Genomic DNA, 19,595 nt, shown 5'->3' with positions numbered 1-19,595 from the left:
TCTTGTACTATAAATATTCGTTAATACAGCCCAAGAGGGTATGCTCTTTTGCCCTTCTTACATGGTATCAGAGTGGGAACTCTAATTTAGGATATCAATCCATAGCCGCCATCCACTACAAGTATCACCTTCTCCCATAGGTGTTCTTTTCTTTTTGGTGTTCTATCCCCCCTTATCCTTGGACTTCTATCTCTCACTACAGTACTGCTACAATATCATAACTACAGCACTGCTACAGTGCCACTACAGTGATGCTACAGTGCTGGTGCTATATTAGTGCTACAGTACTTATACTATAGTATTTTCAGCCTCAGTGTGATTCCTCTTTGCTCCTTTGGTCCTGCTCGGACTATTCTACTGCCACTCGCTGGTTGCTCATGTCACTCAGTCCTTTCCTTGGTGCAGCCGTTCTTGCTTGGTGATAAGTGGTTCCTCTCTTGTGCACTCGGTATAGCTAGTTCAATAGAAACCAGGTTCTTCCTTTTTCTCAACCACTACATTCCGATTTATTCTTCTTTCATATCTAGCGGTAGATCCTTCTCTTAAAGTGGCAAACATGTCTTCTTTTACCTTAAATTTGCCAATTGTTAACATCAAAACTCTCATACCACTAGAACTCACTGATTCCACATATCTTGAGTGGAAACAAGTCTTTCTTAATGTTCTAGAAAATTTTAGTGTTACATCACATGTGGACAGAACTGGTGTTGTGCCTTATCAGACTATCGATACTGTTGATAAGAAGATGGTTATAAATCCTGGAATATTTAAGTTGGAAAATGAAAGATACCACTATACTTTCATGGATCAATGCCACTTTATCCCTTAGCATATTACAAATGGTTACTTTTAGCTCACCTAAAACTGCATATGATGCTTGGAGAATTATTGGAGTATATTTTCTTGATAAGACTGCTTCAACGACTTTTTCTCTAAAGTCTGAATTGAGAAGCACCAAGAAAGGCTCAATGAGCATGAGCATGAGCATGCAAAAGATCAAGTCAATTAGTGATGCTCTTCAGGCGATTGGTGAAACTGAGTCAGACCATAATTTGGTCATGACTGTTCTTCTAGGGCTACCAGAAGAATATTGAGGTTTTGTTAGTGCTCTAAACACACACAAAAATAAGCCCACATTTAAACAACTTCGTTTACTCTGGATGCAAAAAGAAACAGAAGTCCAACATCATACTAGTATGACGACGTCCTCTGCTATTTCCACTATTGACGGTGAAGCTCTTTATGCCAATCGTGGACGTGGTAATCGTGGAGGCCGTGGAGGTGTAGATATCATGGAGGCCGAGGACAGCGTGGTAGACACAACTTTGGTCGTGGTTCTCCTGGAACCTACCCACAGTCTCAACCTAATTATCCTCAACAATCTTACACTCCAAATCAACAACTGTACATTCCGAAGTCTGGCATACAATGTCAGATCTATGGAAAGTTCAATCATTTTGCTCTTCAGTGCAGACAACGGTTTAATCATTCTTCCGTTGTCGATGATGTTCCTCAGACCTTTGCTGTTATGAACCTTCACGAACCCAGTGAGGAGGTCTGATATCCTGATACCGGAGGGTCAAATCATATGACTGCAAACTCTAATATTCTCTCATCCTCTAAAACTTATAATGGGCATGAAAAAATTCTTGTTTGTAATGAAAATTTACTTGGTATTACTCAGACAGGTAAAACTCAATCGAATACATCTTCTAACTCCTTTGCTCTTAAAAATGTTTTTATTATTCCTGCTATTAAGAGAAATTTACTTTCAGTGTGTAAGTTTTGTCATGATAATAATTCTCTTTTTGAATTTGACTCCACTGGTTTTTCTGTGAAGGACAAGGAAACAGGGAAGGAGCTTCTTCAATGTCCTAGCTCGGGACCATCATTTTATCCAATTTCTTCTAAACTTGCAAGTGTAGGGAATAAGTAACAACTAGCTCTTGTTGCATCTAGATTTAGTGGAGATGTTTGGCATAGACGGTTAGGCGATCCTAGTCTTCCTGTTCTTTCTATATTTATTAAAAATAATAAAATTGTTTCTAATTCTGCGCTGAAATTATCTATCTGCAATACTTATAATATGGAAAAACATGTTAAACTCTCATTTCATGATTCAGAATTTCAGTCTGTTTTTTCTTTTCATATTGTTCATTCTGATATATGGCAATCATCTGTGCTCTCGGTTTCTGAATACAAATATTATGTTATTTTTATCGATGATTATTTTACATTTTCTTGGTTTTATCTTTTAAAATTTAAACATAAGGTTTTTAACAAATTTCTCGAGTTCAAGATGATAATTGAAAACATATTTCACACACTCAATAAAAATTTTTCAATCTGACAATGGCACGAAATTTATAAATGACAAGTTTTCTACTCTTTGTTCACAAAATAAAATTATTCACCGACTTTCTTGTCCTTACACTCCTCAACAAAATGGCCTTGTAGAGAAAAAATATAGGCATTTATCTAACATTGTTAGAAGTCTACTATTTCAAGCTGGTTTGCTTACTCGTTTTTGGGTTGATGCCATTCAAACTATTGTTTTTCTTGTAGATCAACTCCCGTGTCTTACTGTTTCAAATGCGTTATCAGCATACGACATTCTCCATGGTTGTGCTTCTCCTGACTTACAACTTATCAGTCTTTGGATGTTTGTGTTATCCCGATGTTCAGGACATTGCAGATCACAAGCTCTCTCCCCGATCACTTCCTTGTGTCTTCTTGGGCCTTTCTGACAAATATAAAGACTTTCTGTAACATATCGAAACTCGGTGAAGAATAATGGACTTTAGCCAAATTGGCTAAAGTGTGCGAGAGAAATGGATGGACAAAGTCCAATTAACATTCCAACAAGGTTGGAAGAGTTAATAATGGGTTCTAAAGGTGTTAGAAAGGTTTTGGCATCGACCGGCGTGAAGTAAAGTCGAGTCGGAGCCAAAACAGCACTCTGGGCAATGTGTACCGGTACAGCACTGAGAGTGTACCGATACAGCAATGTGTACCGGTACAGCATTGAAAGTGCACCGGTACAAATGCTACAAAACCGAGAGAGCTGCTCTCGGGTTTGCCTCAGCGCGAGAATATACCGGTACAAAATCCCGTGTATCGGTACACTTTGGCTCTGGCAGCAGATTTTGACCTGTTGCAAAATAGAATGTTTGGGGGGCCTAGTTGCAATTATAGCACACTATATATAACCCCAAACACCCTCTCCTTCACAGCAGCCCCTCCTACACTCATTTCTCTCCCTCTCTCTCTCTCTCTCTAGAAACCCTCTACCAAGGTGGAGAAGGGGTGGATTTGGAGGAGATTAAGTGGAGATTGGAGCTTTTGAAGGGTGTCGAGGCTCTCCTACAAGGTGGATTTGGAAAGCTCGGGCTAAGGTGAGCTCTCATGCAAGAATACATCTAGGGTTTAGATTTTTACCCTAAGGTTTAGTATTTTGGACTTTCTTGCAAGCTTAGAAGCTCTTTTGAGGCATGAGCACCATGAAATCCATGGTTTCTCAAAGCTCTCTCATGGTGAAAAGCTAGGGTTATCTTTTGTTGCCCTAGAGATGAGTAGAATGGCTTGGAAATGATACTAGAGAATTTCTAGAGGAATTCTAAGCTAGCTTTGCTTAGCTTTATAGATCAAATCGGCGATTTTGAGCAAATGTCATGTTAGGGCATCCCAGAGAGGGGTTTTGCTCATACGGGGTTTTGATCTATTTTGACCATGTGGAAACCTAATTAGGGGTATAACGAACGCGTTGGTGCACTCGGTTCGACAATCCGACGAGTGTACGCAAAGTTATTGACGAAACATCGCTTTTCGTACAGATAGCCGCAGCACGCGGAATAGACGTCTAAAAATCACGAGATCGGATACGGAGCATCGTGGTGTCGAGATATAAACTCCAGAATTTCCGGATCGTGGATTGGTGGCCGTTCAGGTGGTCGCGCGAGAGTTTGGGCCGAACCGGGTCACGGGTGCCACGGGAGGCCGACTGCAAGTGACTACAAACAATCGGAGTGCGAATTGAGGTGGGTTGAGTTTACCGAAGCGACAAGGTCACCTGTATGTCTAAGATAAGTGTTTATCATTGATGCATATAGTGGTAGCTAATGTTAGAGTATGTGAATGCATGAGATGAATGCTATATGGGCTACCAATGAATGCATGAATGACATAGTATAGAAATGCTAGATAAATGCATTGATTAATGCTAGTTGAATGCACGTTGCATGTTATAGAAATGCTAATGTAAGAATGCTAAGTGAATATATGATAAGCATGATATAGAAATGCTAAATGGATGCATGTGGATAATGCTAAGAAATGCATGATGATGTGATGGTTAATGCAAGTTGACATATAAAGAACTATGTTAAATGACATGTGCATGTGGACATATATATACATATAGATCGAGTGGCATTGAACCTAGTGTCAAGGACATAGGTTGAACAAGAGTAATATTAAACCTAGTGTTAGCAAACATAGGTTAACCAAGAATGGCATTAAACCTAATGTTAGAGAACATAGGTTGAGATTGAATCTAGAGTTAAAGTAAACCTAGGTTATGTGATAAAAGCATTAAACCTAGAGTCAATAGGACCTAGGATGGAAAGGACAATGGACCTAGGTAGGTCGATACTATAGGGTGAAGACCAACCCTTGAGTTATGTGGAAATGGATTCTGGAATCCCAGAGCTTATGGATCACACCGAAAGGGGTGTGGGGCACGTGCGACGATTTCGCCGCCCAGGGCTATACCATCGGCGTGGCGTGTGCGACGATTTCGCCGCCGGATGGGTGAGCCGGTTTGTGGATTATACCGGTTGAGCCGGTTTGTGGATCATACCGTTGGTTGACTCGAACCATCGTCGTGGCGTGTGCGACGATTTCGCCGCCGGGTGGCTAGGTCATGGACCGCGGTGGGCTGTGATTGGCTGAGGTGCTTGTGAAAGTTCCTTTACCTCGAGCCGGACAGAGCGCAGATTATCCGCAGTTGATTGACTCAAGACCAAGTCGAGTGGCATAGTGTGGCTAAGGTAAGAGTAACCTTAGGAAAGAATGGCCAATGAGCATAGTATGACTAAGAATACAGAATAAAGAACGGCTAATGTTAAGGAATGGCAAATAATAAAGAATAACTAAGGGTTGAGAATAGCTAAGAAGAAAGAGTGGTTAATAAGAAAGAATTGCAAGTAGTTAAGAATGGCAAATGATAGAGAGTAAAATCATTTAATCTACTTGCATAGTTGCATGAATTTCATATTGCATATTGTGAGGCATAACATGTATTTCAATAATTGCATAGATATCTGTTGGACTAACATGTTGCAGTGCCTCTTCGGACCTATTGGTCGAGCTTTTCCCTTGGATGGTCGTACCCACTGGGAACTATGGACAATAGTTCTCACCCCCGTATTATTTTTGGGGGTACAGGTACACACGTGAGCGGCGCGGCAGCGCGAGGCAAGGACGTAGCTCCGTAGATAGCGCCCTACCTCAGAGACCAGAGATAGAAGTACCCCAGTCGGCTAGCTAGGGGTATAGACAGTGAAAAGAATACAAATGTATCAAACTTGTAATAATTGTAATTACTGGATTGTATTCGGAAGTTGAATGTAAAAAGAAATTGTGATGTAAAACATATGTAAAGTGAATGCTTGTAATAGCAAGTAGTTTTATGTTTTTGATACTTCCTTATGCAATCTTTGATTGAAATGTGTTCCTGGTTGGAACTTAGTACATTGTGTTGATTGCGACGCCTTGGACGTACAGGGGAGACTCTGCCCGCGGTACAGGGGAAACCCTGTCCGTTCGGCGGTCTGTCGGCGTACCCAAATCCGACCAAAGTGGCGGGCTCGGGGCGTGACACTTTCACTGCCTCTATCCAAGCACTGGTAAAGTTTTTATTTCTCGCCATGTTACTTTTTGTTGAAACTGTTTTTCCTTATTCTTGTCTTTCTAAATTTTCTTCCTCACCTTCCTCCACTACCTTAAACTTTCAAATGTTTCAACATTTTCTTTCTAATCCTCCCTTACTGGGCGAAAGTCCTTCTACTATTGATGCCATCTCTGGTTTTTCCTTCACACGCCCTTCTACGGATGTTGGTTCAAATACACCTGTTTCACCGTCTGAGACTGTATCAACTTTTCCTTCTACCTTGAATCATGATGCCACACAGGTTAGTGATGAACATGCTGCCACTATTGCTGGTCAACCTGAACTTCGAGTGTATACCAGACGACACACCCTCCAACCTACTACTGCTACAGCTTCCCCTTCTCCTATTGAGTTGACGCATTTCACATCTGACTGGCTACCTTCGCCTCCGCCTTCTGAGCCTTCTTTACCAATCCAAACACACTCTATGCTTACTCGATCCATGACTAAGAGTTTTGCCGGGGGTATAGACAATGAAAAGAATACAAATGTATCAAACTTGTAATAATTGTAATGACTAGATTATATTCGGAAGTTGAATGTAAAAGGAAATTGTGATGTAAAACATATGTAAAGTGAATGCTTGTAATAGCAAGTAGTTTTATGTTTTTGATACTTCCTTTTGCAATCTTTGATTGAAATGTATTCCTGGTTGGAACTTAGTACATTGTGTTGATTGCGACACCTTGGATGTATAGGGGAGACTCTGTTCGCGGTACAGGAAAACCCTGTCCGTTCGGCGGTCTGTCGGCGTGCCCTAATCCGACCAAAGTGGCGGACTAGGGGCGTGACAGATAAGATGGTATCGGAGCATAAAGTAGAGAATGGGGATGGTTTATGTGAACGTAGGAGACCCTAGGATGGTGAAACCATAGAGGTTAAGGCTCATGAGAGACGAGGAAATGTGACTTGTGGCGAAAGGATTATGGATTTGGTCGCGTCATGAACCTCTAAGACGGATATTAGAGGTGGACTCGAGATGTGGTTTATTCTCAACCGAGCGTGTTCATGTTGGGTATACACAACATGAAACCGAGTGATGTGAATAGACGCCTTTGCGTGACTTTCGCTCGATTGACTTTTAGAGTCATTGTTAGTGTCTCGTGTTCAACCCTTTGGCTCGAGAACTGATCGAGTTATCGTGTTTCAAGGAACGATGGCACCGCGTAGGCGATCTTCATCTAGATCGGCACGGGATGGAACGAGTGGTGTTCCCGAGCAAACCGACGCGAGCGGAGACTCAAGAGCTTTGTGATCAGTTGGCCACACTCGTGGGAATGATGAGGCAACAAGCTAATGTGGTGCAGCGTTAGCAGGAAGCTGCCATGCGCCAAGAGGAGCGCATGAAGAGGCTTCAAGAAACGGTGGATCAGCTGGTGACTGCACCGGCTGCGGCTCGTCGCGGACGGCCGGGAGTTGCGGCGGAGGCGTTTCTGTCGGGGTCGGGCGATCCGACCTTTATTGGTTCAGAGGTGGAGGCGAAGAGGGAGCGAGTTTTGGGGGTCCTCATGGCTTTCAAGAAATTTGATCCGCCTACCTTTGATGGAGAGGATGCAGAATCGTGGATCGTAGAGATGTGGATTGATTCCATGGAAACACTCTTCGGAGATCTGTACACGGTGGAGCGAGACAAGGTACACCTAGCCGTGCACTACTTGAAACAGTCGGCGAAGGTGTGGTGGAAAGGCGTCAAGCGAGATCGATCACCTAGTCTCCCTCCTATGACTTGGGAGGAGTTTCGGGGAATGCTGTTCTCGACTTACTTCCCCGACAGTAAGAAAAGGAAGCTTCAGGAAAGGTTCCGGAAGCTACGGCAAGAAGACCGCTCAGTCAGGCAATACGAGCGGGAGTTTTCTCGTATCGTGCATTGTATCCCGAGCGTGGTACGGGATGACAAGGATAAGGCTGACTGCTTCATGCGTGGACTTCGGCCGGATCTTTACAAGCCTGTGCTTATACTTGAGTTGCAGACTTTTGCCGAAGTTCTGGATCGGGCCTTGTGGATAGAACAAGGCAACACGTTTATACAGGAGGAACGCAAGTCGTATTACAAGGAGAAGGGGAAAGGACGACCAACGAGTGGATCCGCTGGTCAGTCAAGTTCCCAATGGACTTCAGCGAGTTCGCGCTCGCGATCTCGAGCTCCGGGGACATACCGCATTCGGTTCTCGGCAAGATGTGTTATTTGTGGGGGCCTTTATTTCCCACAACAGTGTGGGCAGCAAGAAGGCAAATGCTTCAAGTGTGGGCTGCCGGGCCATATGCGGGACGAGTGTCCGCAAGGTGAAGGCCGGGCTTTGATGCTGGCGACGGCCAATTCCTCTCTGGGACAGTCTGCAGGTGTGCCACCTGCAGCATGGTCGGGAGAGCGGCCGCTAAGGACGATGCAACCAGAGGGTTCGCGACGGGCGCCAGGTGGCCGTGGATTCGCAGCTCGAGTTGTGGAACCTGCTGCTGCTGATGACATCAGGGCAGGTATGAGTTAATTAGGCAAGCATATACTTTTGCATAATCTCAAGTTGATGCATTGCATGCACTTATCATGTGGTCAGTTGCTACTATTATGCATTAGTATAGTAGGGACCAAGTGGATGGGTAGGTGTAGATACCTGGGCATGCTTATGCGGCGAGTGTAGCGCCTGCTGGAGCAGGTAGAGAATTAGATGGCACTAGCAAATTGCTAGCAATGATTCTTGGACGAGAATGAGACTCGCGAGGAGGATGAAATGGTGAAGCGACTCTCAAGGCAATAATTAGTATATTGCGAGAATTGAGCCATGATGTTTGAGGATACCCGAATACTCCGAGAGTTTCGAATATCGTTTCGTTAGATCGAACAGTGAAAGTGGAATCGTTGTTGAGAGGATGGCCGGTTAGTGGCCAAATACGGGCACGTGGGCCTAATAGTGCCTCGATGTGAGGTAGGCAGTTGAACCCGTGTAGTTGGCGTGCATAGGCAAGGTTGCCTAATGCTGGATTTAGTGTGGAACGCTAGAGAGGCGTGCAGAGCGCTCGAGTGTGGGTACTCGTAGAGTGCGGTTTCAATTCAGCCGGATGAGTGAGATGGCAGTAGCACTTCGGCATGGCAAAATATGAAGCGGGCCATGGATCACTCGTGGGGCTGGTGGCTCGCACTAGGTGCTTAGGAGCCGATAGTGGTACGTGTATTGCTCGGGTGAGTATGTCGTGTGAGACGACGTTGGCCGGTAGTGCTTGGGGACGACCCGTGCCTGGACCATTTATGGACTGTGGAGCCTGGGCCCATTGGGCAGGCGCAGTCAGCTACGAGTGGAAGTGGCCCGGTACCTACGGGTAGGGCGAGAGTTTTTGGTCAAGGTGGTAGTCCGAGCTTAGACCCGGGGACGTGGAATGCCACGTGATGGATCATGAGATCGAGAATACACCGAGTGTGTAGTAACCCAACCCGTGGACTTGACGTGGTTTGGGATCTTGAGCACTCCTGGTTGGAGTGTGTGCGAATTCCCAAGTAAGAATTTCGCCCGATTGTGATTGGGTCTGCGCTTGCGAGCGAGAGACGTCGCGTGTAGCAAGTCAGGTCTAGGCGGTAGGCCTACGTAGGGTTGGTGATCTGTAGATCACCTGTGGAGTTGAGGAAGCCGAGGTAAGCGGTTTGGCCGATAGCTTTGTCGATGAATTCGGCATGGAGACACGAACGAGTGATTCGTGTGAGTTCGTAGTCAGAACAATTGGTATTGGCCGTGGCTTATGAGAGAAAAGATAAAGTGGTCTCCAGGAGACGCTTGGATGGTGAATAGCCACGTGGTTTGGAGAGTAATGCTCTTTTGAGGATTGAATTGGAGATGTGCCGAGGTATGCCATCTCTTGGTAGAGCAAGGTCCAGATAGGATTGGAGCATTCGCGATTGGGCGATGCACCCATGATATTGCTTTTAAGCAATGCCGGTGATCGAATCGGGGTGTGTCCTGACATGAGGTGAGAAATGCAAAGAAAAGTTCTTTGCAAGCTAGTTGCGAGTGATGTTGGAGCGTGTAGAGTCGTCGAGTATCGACTCGCGCTGCCACCAAGACTCGCGGGAATCGTAATGCACTTTCGATGATGTGCTAAGCAAATGTGAGTGAAACTAGCCTCACATCCTCCGTAGTGGGCCTTTGGATGATCCGATGAAAGAAAGGCCATCCTGGAGTGCGAAAGTGCATTGGAACCCTCAAATTGTTCTATAAATCGAATTGAGGTGTGGTTTAAATTTTGCGGACGAAATTCTTTTAAGGGGTGGAGAATGTAACATATCGAAACTCGGTGAAGAATAATGGACTTTAGCCAAATTGGCTAAAGTGTGCGAGAAAAATGGATGGACAAAGTCCAATTAACATTCCAACAAGGTTGGAAGAGTTAATAATGGGTTCTAAAGGTGTTAGAAAGGTTTTGGCATCGACCGACGCGAAGTAAAGTCGAGTCGGAGCCAAAACAGCATTCTGGGCAATGTGTACCGGTACAACACTGAGAGTGTACCGATACAGCAATGTGTACCGGTACAGCATTGAAAGTGTACCGGTACAAATGCTACAAAATCGAGAGAGTTGCTCTCGGGTTTGCCTCTGCGCGAGAATGTACCGGTACAAAATCCCGTGTACCGGTACACTTTGGCTCTGGCAGCAGATTTTGACCTGTTGCAAAATAGAATGTTTGGGGGGCCTAGTTGCAATTATAGCACACTATATATAACCCCAAACACCCTCTCCTTCACAGCAGCCCCTCCTACACTCATTTCTCTCCCTCTCTCTCTCTCTCTCTAGAAACCCTCTACCAAGGTGGAGAAGGGGTGGATTTGGAGGAGATTAAGTGGAGATTGGAGCTTTTGAAGGGTGTCGAGGCTCTCCTACAAGGTGGATTTGGAAAGCTCGGGCTAAGGTGAGCTCTCATGCAAGAATACATCTAGGGTTTAGATTTTTACCCTAAGGTTTAGTATTTTGGACTTTCTTGCAAGCTTAGAAGCTCTTTTGAGGCATGAGCACCATGAAATCCATGGTTTCTCAAAGCTCTCTCATGGTGAAAAGCTAGGGTTATCTTTTGTTGCCCTAGAGATGAGTAGAATGGCTTGGAAATGATACTAGAGAATTTCTAGAGGAATTCTAAGCTAGCTTTGCTTAGCTTTATAGATCAAATCGGCGATTTTGAGCAAATGTCATGTTAGGGCATCCCAGAGAGGGGTTTTGCTCATACGGGGTTTTGATCTATTTTGACCATGTGGAAACCTAATTAGGGGTATAACGAACGCGTTGGTGCACTCGGTTCGACAATCCGACGAGTGTACGCAAAGTTATTGACGAAACATCGCTTTTCGTACAGATAGCCGCAGCATGCGGAATAGACGTCTAAAAATCACGAGATCGGATACGGAGCATCGTGGTGTCGAGATATAAACTCCAGAATTTCCGGATCGTGGATTGGTGGCCGTTCAGGTGGTCGCGCGAGAGTTTGGGCCGAACCGGGTCACGGGTGCCACGGGAGGCCGACTGCAAGTGACTACAAACAATCGGAGTGCGAATTGAGGTGGGTTGAGTTTACCGAAGCGACAAGGTCACCTGTATGTCTAAGATAAGTGTTTATCATTGATGCATATAGTGGTAGCTAATGTTAGAGTATGTGAATGCATGAGATGAATGCTATATGGGCTACCAATGAATGCATGAATGACATAGTATAGAAATGCTAGATAAATGCATTGATTAATGCTAGTTGAATGCACGTTGCATGTTATAGAAATGCTAATGTAAGAATGCTAAGTGAATATATGATAAGCATGATATAGAAATGCTAAATGGATGCATGTGGATAATGCTAAAAAATGCATGATGATGTGATGGTTAATGCAAGTTGACATATAAAGAACTATGTTAAATGACATGTGCATGTGGACATATATATACATATAGATCGAGTGGCATTGAACCTAGTGTCAAGGACATAGGTTGAACAAGAGTAATATTAAACCTAGTGTTAGCAAACATAGGTTAACCAAGAATGGCATTAAACCTAATGTTAGAGAACATAGGTTGAGATTGAATCTAGAGTTAAAGTAAACCTAGGTTATGTGATAAAAGCATTAAACCTAGAGTCAATAGGACCTAGGATGGAAAGGACAATGGACCTAGGTAGGTCGATACTATAGGGTGAAGACCAACCCTTGAGTTATGTGGAAATGGATTCTGGAATCCCAGAGCTTATGGATCACACCGAAAGGGGTGTGGGGCACGTGCGACGATTTCGCCGCCCAGGGCTATACCATCGGCGTGGCGTGTGCGACGATTTCGCCGCCGGATGGGTGAGCCGGTTTGTGGATTATACCGGTTGAGCCGGTTTGTGGATCATACCGTTGGTTGACTCGAACCATCGTCGTGGCGTGTGCGACGATTTCGCCGCCGGGTGGCTAGGTCATGGACCGCGGTGGGCTGTGATTGGCTGAGGTGCTTGTGAAAGTTCCTTTACCTCGAGCCGGACAGAGCGCAGATTATCCGCAGTTGATTGACTCAAGACCAAGTCGAGTGGCATAGTGTGGCTAAGGTAAGAGTAACCTTAGGAAAGAATGGCCAATGAGCATAGTATGACTAAGAATACAGAATAAAGAACGGCTAATGTTAAGGAATGGCAAATAATAAAGAATAACTAAGGGTTGAGAATAGCTAAGAAGAAAGAGTGGTTAATAAGAAAGAATTGCAAGTAGTTAAGAATGGCAAATGATAGAGAGTAAAATCATTTAATCTACTTGCATAGTTGCATGAATTTCATATTGCATATTGTGAGGCATAACATGTATTTCAATAATTGCATAGATATCTGTTGGACTAACATGTTGCAGTGCCTCTTCGGACCTATTGGTCGAGCTTTTCCCTTGGATGGTCGTACCCACTGGGAACTATGGACAATAGTTCTCACCCCCGTATTATTTTTGGGGGTACAGGTACACACGTGAGCGGCGCGGCAGCGCGAGGCAAGGACGTAGCTCCGTAGATAGCGCCCTACCTCAGAGACCAGAGATAGAAGTACCCCAGTCGGCTAGCTAGGGGTATAGACAGTGAAAAGAATACAAATGTATCAAACTTGTAATAATTGTAATTACTGGATTGTATTCGGAAGTTGAATGTAAAAAGAAATTGTGATGNTAAGACCAACCCTTGAGTTATGTGGAAATGGATTCCGGAATCTCAGAGCTTATGGATCACACCGAGAGGGGTGTGGGGCACGTGCGACGATTTCGCCGCCCGGGGCTATACCATCGGCGTGGCGTGTTCGACGATTTCGCCGCCGGATGGGTAAGCTGGTTTGTGGATTATACCGGTTGAGCCGGTTTGTGGATCATACCGTTGGTTGACTCGAACCATCGTCGCGGCATGTGCGACGATTTCCCCGCCGGGTGTCTAGGTCATAGACCGCGGTGGGCTGTGGTTGGCTAAGGTGCTTGTGAGAGTTCCTTCACCTCGAGCCGAACAGAGCGCGGATTATCCGCAGTTGATTGACTCAAGACCGAGTCGAGTGGCATAGTGTGGCTAAGGTAAGAGTAACCTTAGGAAAGAATGGCCAATGAGCATAATATGACTAAGAATACAGAATAAAGAACGGCTAATGTTAAGGAATAGCAAATAATAAAGAATAGCTAAGGGTTGAGAATAGCTAAGAAGAAATAGTGGTTAATAAGAAAGAATTGCAAATAGTTAAGAATGGCAAATGATAGAGAGTAAAATCATTTAATCTACTTGCATAGTTGCATGAATTTCATATTGCATATTGTGAGGCAAAACATGTATTTCAATAATTGCATAGATATCTGTTGGACTAACATGTTGCAGTGCCTCCTCGGATCTATTGGTCGAGCTTTTCCCTTGGGTGACCGTGCCCACTGGGAACTATGGATAATAGTTCTCACCCCCGTATTGTTTTTAGGGGTACAGGTACACACGTGAGCAGCGCGGCAGCGCGAGGCAAGGACGTAGCTCCGTAGATAGCGCCCTACCCCAGAGACCAGAGATAGAAGTACCCCAGTCGGCTAGCTAGGGGTATAGACAGTGAAAAGAATACAAATGTATCAAACTTGTAATAATTGTAATTACTGGATTGTATTCGGAAGTTGAATGTAAAAGAAAATTGTGATGTAAAACATATGTAAAGTGAATGCTTGTAATAGCAAGTAGTTTTATGTTTTCGATACTTATGCAATCTTTGATTGAAATGAGTTCCTAGTTGGAACTTAGTACATTGTGTTGATTGCGATGCCTTGGACGTACAGGGGAGACTCTGTCTGCGGTACAGGGAAAACTCTGTCCGTTCGGCGGTCTGTCGGCGTGCTTGAATCTGACCAAAGTGGCGGGCTCGGGGCGTGACACTTTCACTGCCTCTATCCAAGCACTGGTAAAGTTTTTATTTCTCGCCATGTTACTTTTGTTGAAACTGTTTTTCCTTATTCTTGTCTTTCTAAATTTTCTTCCTCACCTTCCTCCACTACCTTAAACTTTCAAATGTTTCAACATTTTCTTTCTAATCCTCCCTTACTGGGCGAAAGTCCTTCTACTATTGATGCCATCTCTGGTTTTTCCTTCACACGCCCTTCTACGGATGTTGGTTCAAATACACCTGTTTCACCGTTTGAGACTGTATCAACTTTTCCTTCTACCTTGAATCATGATGCCAGACAGGTTAGTGATGAACATGCTGCCACTATTGCTGGTCAACCTGAACTTCGAGTGTATACCAGACGACACACCCTCCAACCTACTACTGCTACAGCTTCCCTTTCTCCTATTGAGTTGACGCCTTTCACATCTAACTGGCTACCTTCGCCTCCGCCTTCTGAGCCTTCTTTACCAATCCAAACACACTCTATGCTTACTCGATCCATGACTAAGAGTTTTGCCAGGTCTACTTTCTTTCTGGTTTCTGCTCTTACTACTCTTCCTACTGAGCCTAGCACTTTTCATGAAGCTTTTCAGGATGCAGGTTGGTGTGCTCCTATGGCTGAAGAATTTGATGCATTGCTCACTGATGATATTTGGGAGCTTGTTCATGCTCCTTCTTTCGTCAATTTTATTGGCTGTAAATGGGTCTACAAAGTCAACCAAAAGGCGGATGGCTCTTTTGAGCGTCTCAAAGCTCAACTAGTGGCTCAGGGTTACAAACAGCAAAAAGGCATTGATTTTGATGAGACTTTTTCTTCGGTTGTCAAGTCGACCACTATCCGTACTGATCTTTTGGTCGCTCTCCCCTCTGGATGGTCTCTCCGACAACTTGACGTGAAGAATGTCTTTCTTCATGACACTCTCTAAGGAGGTTTATATGGATCAACTACTTGGCTTTATACATCCTTCGCTTCCCAGTCACGTTTGCCGTCTACGCAAAGCGATATATGGTCTCAAACAAGCTCCTCGGGCTTGGTTCCAACGCTTTACTTCCTTTTTTTCTGAGATTGGTTTTGTTGGCAGCACTGCTGATCCCTCGATATTTGTTTGTCATTCCTTGTCTAGTTGTCTGGCACTCTTGTTCTCCTCTTGTATGTTGATAATATTATTGTCACCGGCAGCTCCTCATCTCTTCTCGATGGTCTTATTGTCACTTTACACCGCGAATTTCCCATGAAGGATCTCGGACCGCTGCATTATTTTTTGGGTATTGAGGTTCATCGCTTCCCCTTTGGTCTTCATCTATCTTAGCAAAAATATGCGCATCAACTGCGTCAACGAGATGGGTTTCTTGACAATAAGCCCGTTTGTATTCCTCTTTCGCCGGCGTCTCGTTTCTTTTCTTATGAGGGGCGTTTTCTTGAGGATCCATATACTTATCGTCAGATAGTTGGTGTTCTCAAGTATCTCACTTTCACCAAACCGGACGTTTCATATGCCGTCAACACTGTTGCCCAGTATCTGCATGCACCTCGTGAACCGCACATGCAAGCGGTCAAGCGTATTCTACGTTATATTCGGAGGACGCTGTCTTATGGCGTTTCTATATTTCACTGCGACAATCCTTCTCTTATGGCCTTCGCTGATGCTGATTGGGCTGGTTGTCCGGATACACGTCGCTCTACTTCTGGATATTGCATTTTTCTTGGGCCAAATCTTATCTCCTGGCCTGCTAAGAAACAATCCACCATCTCTCGTTCCAGTTCTGAAGCAGAATATCATGCTGTAGCTTACACACTTGCTGAGACAGTCTGGATTCGTCGTCTCCTTCGTGACCTTCATGTTTTCTTATGGTGCTCTATCAGTATTTATTGCGATAATCTCAGCACCACCTACCTTGCGGCCAATTCTGTTCTCCATGCTCACACGAAGCACATTGAACTTGACCATCAGTTATTGCAGAAAAAATCCAGTCTGGTGATATTGGCCTTAATCTATATCCCTTCTAACAAGCAACTTGCCGACATTATCACCGAACCTTTGTCACCCTCTCGGTTTTCGATATTGTGGCTCAATCTTCGCATTTGACCACCGGATGCTTAGCTTGCGATGGGTGTTACGATATATTTGTTTAGTTTATCGACATTAGGATACCGTGTATTATTGCCTTTTATAGAGTAGGATTATTGCCTTCTATAGAGTAGGACTATATAGTATGTAATCCCAGTAGGATTATTGCCTTCTATAGAGTAGAACTATATAGTATGTAATCCCAGTTATACTCTTACTATAATAGTCATTATTACCATAGTAAAACAATCCCTTATACTATATATCTTGGTTAATACAACCCAAGAGTGTATACTCTTTTGCCCTTCTTACACTCTCAATCGTGAATTGTTTATCTTTCTCGATTGCTTCCTCGATTGGAACATCTAATCTAATAGAACGAAAATAATTAGGGTTAGGTTTTCGAAAAAGATAATGGAGGATAGATTAGGGTTAGGGTTAGAGTAGTTGCAGAAACGAAACAAAAGCCGAAGGAGTCGTTAATAGCACGCTGGCGTAGAGAAGCTCACATGGAGATGACGGCGCAAGTGTTGCTGCAACGGCTCGATCGGAGGGAAGGCAGTGTTAGGGCTTTGATGGCGTCAATGTCGCACATTTGAAGTTTTTTCTTTCTTCTTTTCTTCTGATCAAGTTGGCCACAGCCTTTGTGGTAATGACGGAAGAAAGAAAAAAAAAAAAAATAGGGCTGCGTCTTACTTACGGCCAATTCCGTACGGATGGAATTGAGAGGCATCCCGCAGGTTGGTCTGTTTGCCTCACACAAAAGAATAGTTTGCAAGAAAATTTTTCCAAACAAAATTTTTCTTAATTTTCAAAACCACCATAAATTATAATGAGGCCAATTCCTCATATTTATAAAGTTTCAAAACCCTAAATTACCTAATGTGATAAGAAAAAGAAACCAAATCCAACTACAACTATCCTGATTTACTAAATCCTAACCGAATCTCAAATCAAATCTAACAAGATTACAAATAAAATCTTGATCGGATAAAACAAACAAAATATCACATAAAAATGAAATTCTAGTTAAATTCTATAATTCATCGAACTATTATTACGTAAAGTTTGCCGTAGTCAATTCCGACTTGACTCGGACTCGAGCCCAACGAACCGTTCTCTGTCACCACTGCTTGAAGTTGGGGAGAGAAGAGAGGTAGGGAAGGTGAGAGAAAGAGAGAGCAGAGAGAGAGGATAAAAAGGGAGTGTAGATAATTTGGAGTTTTCTAAATCCCCAACAAGTCAGATTTCACCCATAAAAAAGCTGAGATTTGAGACAAGTCAGCTGTCACCCATACTACTAAAATTCCCATTTTATTATTGGATTTGTTTTTAATCCTGGAATAAAATCTAACCCTAAGCTGCAAAATACAATTCAAACGAGAATATATCCCTGCTGATTCGACGGAGAATTCATTTAGCACCTAGCACGAAATCAAAGCTGGGTTGAGTAAGACACTCAACCCTATTACTGCAACCTAATATGTCAGTGAACATAATAGAACTGAGCAGTTATCCAATATAACATGAGGGATGAAAATAGTGTTATATGAAATGAGTCAATTTACCCCTTGATCTCTTCAAGCAACTCCGGTGGACGCTCTCGCCGGACCTTGTTAATAAAAATGCCATACAAATCCTCTGCAGGACCATCTGCCAAATCAAATCCACTTTCATTAAAAAAAACGTTCAAAATCGACCGCAGATTACAATTCTAAGCCTTAAAGGTCAAAAAGGAAATCAAAAATATATATGCTCTCCGCCGATTCAGACTTGTGTTTCTGAGAATGTTCCGCCTACAACTTCCAATCCTGGAGAACCAGGAACTAGCTAGATCATTGATATTAATTCTGTGAAACAGGAGACGACAAAAATGCACGCCGCTATAACGTTGGCCGAAATGCTAATGTGAAACAACACAAAAAATTTCCAAGAAAGATGATCTGACTTATATTCCGCTCGCCGGTTCACACTCCTATCACAGAGAGCATTCGATTCACAGCTTGTAATCTCAGGGGGCGCATATGCACGCATGAAGTGAGGACTAGAAAGCGGACACTCGTAAGATTATCAAAGTTGCTTTGGCGGGATGGGAGAGAAAAACAGGACGGCACGCCACTATAATAACAAACAAAGGATGACCAACCAAGAAAACAATGTCGATAGCTAAATTCTAGAAAGGATGTACGAGAGATTTAGCAGCACGAGTCACGGGAGGCGGAGGACGAAGAATAAGAAAACACAAAATTATTAGCACCATACGGTTTCAGGATAATAATAATAATAATCATACGGTTTCAGGATAATATAATAATCCGGAGTGATAAAAGCAGAGGAGGAATGGGATGGGATGGGATGGGATGGGATGGGTTTACAGTGATCGGCCATGTCGAAGGTGGTGAGGCCGGCGTCGGCGTGGCGGAGCATGGCGTCGACGGCGGCATCGCGGTCGATGCGGCCCCACGCGCCGCTCGTCTGCCACATCCCGTTCAGGACGCGGCAGATCACCAGCGAGTCGGCCCCGCCGCCGCCGCTGCGCAGCGTCGCCACCCGCGGCGCGCTCTCCGTCTCCTCCGCCGCGCGCGCGCACCGGACGGCGGGACTCCGAGCCCTTTGCGGGAGGCGGCTGCGGCGCCTGCTCGTCCTCGACGCCGAGCCCACGGCGGCGCAGTCGCCGCGGAGGGGGAGGCAGGCATGGGCCGCGGAGGCCGACATCTCAGTGCGAGACGGGAGACCCGGAGAGTGTTCGAGAGTATATGCTAAATGGTTCTTTGCTTCCGCGGCCTTTAACAACAACTCATCTTTGATAACGTCTATCTATTACGCTGGGGTCCTAGGGATGTAACCGCGCTTAAATTTAGCCGCAAAATATATTAATATAGTTTTTATTAAATAATACAAAATAGAATAATAATTAAATAATATAATTTTTTTCTTATTATCAATTATTTTTATTCTAACTCTTAATATTTCATTTAAGTATTTTCATTGTATGCTGTGATTTTGTTGAGTTTGCGCTAGACTCGATGCATATCTGAATTTTATTTCTCTTTTTCTAGTTTTCTTAGTTACTATTGAGTTGGATGTTCTGCCGGATCAAAGCATAAAAAAAAACTAATTTATATATTCAAACATTGATTTGTAGCATATCATGTCCTCGTTGTTAATGTCAACAACATCAACTTTGCGCTATTATACTCTTATGA

The 19,595-nt window shown here is 44.0% G+C and overlaps 1 protein-coding gene across 2 annotated transcripts in view; it reads right to left on the bottom strand.

Annotated features, from left to right (window-relative positions):
- The window catches only part of LOC109710530 (uncharacterized oxidoreductase YdjG), a 31,137-nt gene extending 11,919 nt beyond the window's left edge, over positions 1–19,218 (bottom strand). The window contains exons 1-2 of one of the 2 annotated variants that reach the window (XM_020233186.1): positions 18,765–19,218; positions 17,958–18,042 (exon numbers count right to left, since the gene is read on the bottom strand). In XM_020233186.1, the coding sequence (XP_020088775.1) occupies positions 17,958–18,042; positions 18,765–19,104 (425 nt within the window). In that variant the 5' untranslated portion in view covers positions 19,105–19,218. The remainder of the gene's footprint in view (positions 1–17,957; positions 18,043–18,764) is intronic. The other variant, XM_020233187.1, reaches the window with a different exon arrangement.

The sequence above is a fragment of the Ananas comosus genome, linkage group 5 (assembly GCF_001540865.1).
Source record: "Ananas comosus cultivar F153 linkage group 5, ASM154086v1, whole genome shotgun sequence".
Classification (NCBI taxonomy): Eukaryota; Viridiplantae; Streptophyta; class Magnoliopsida; order Poales; family Bromeliaceae; genus Ananas; species Ananas comosus.
This window is presented reverse-complemented; position numbering and strand designations above follow the sequence as displayed.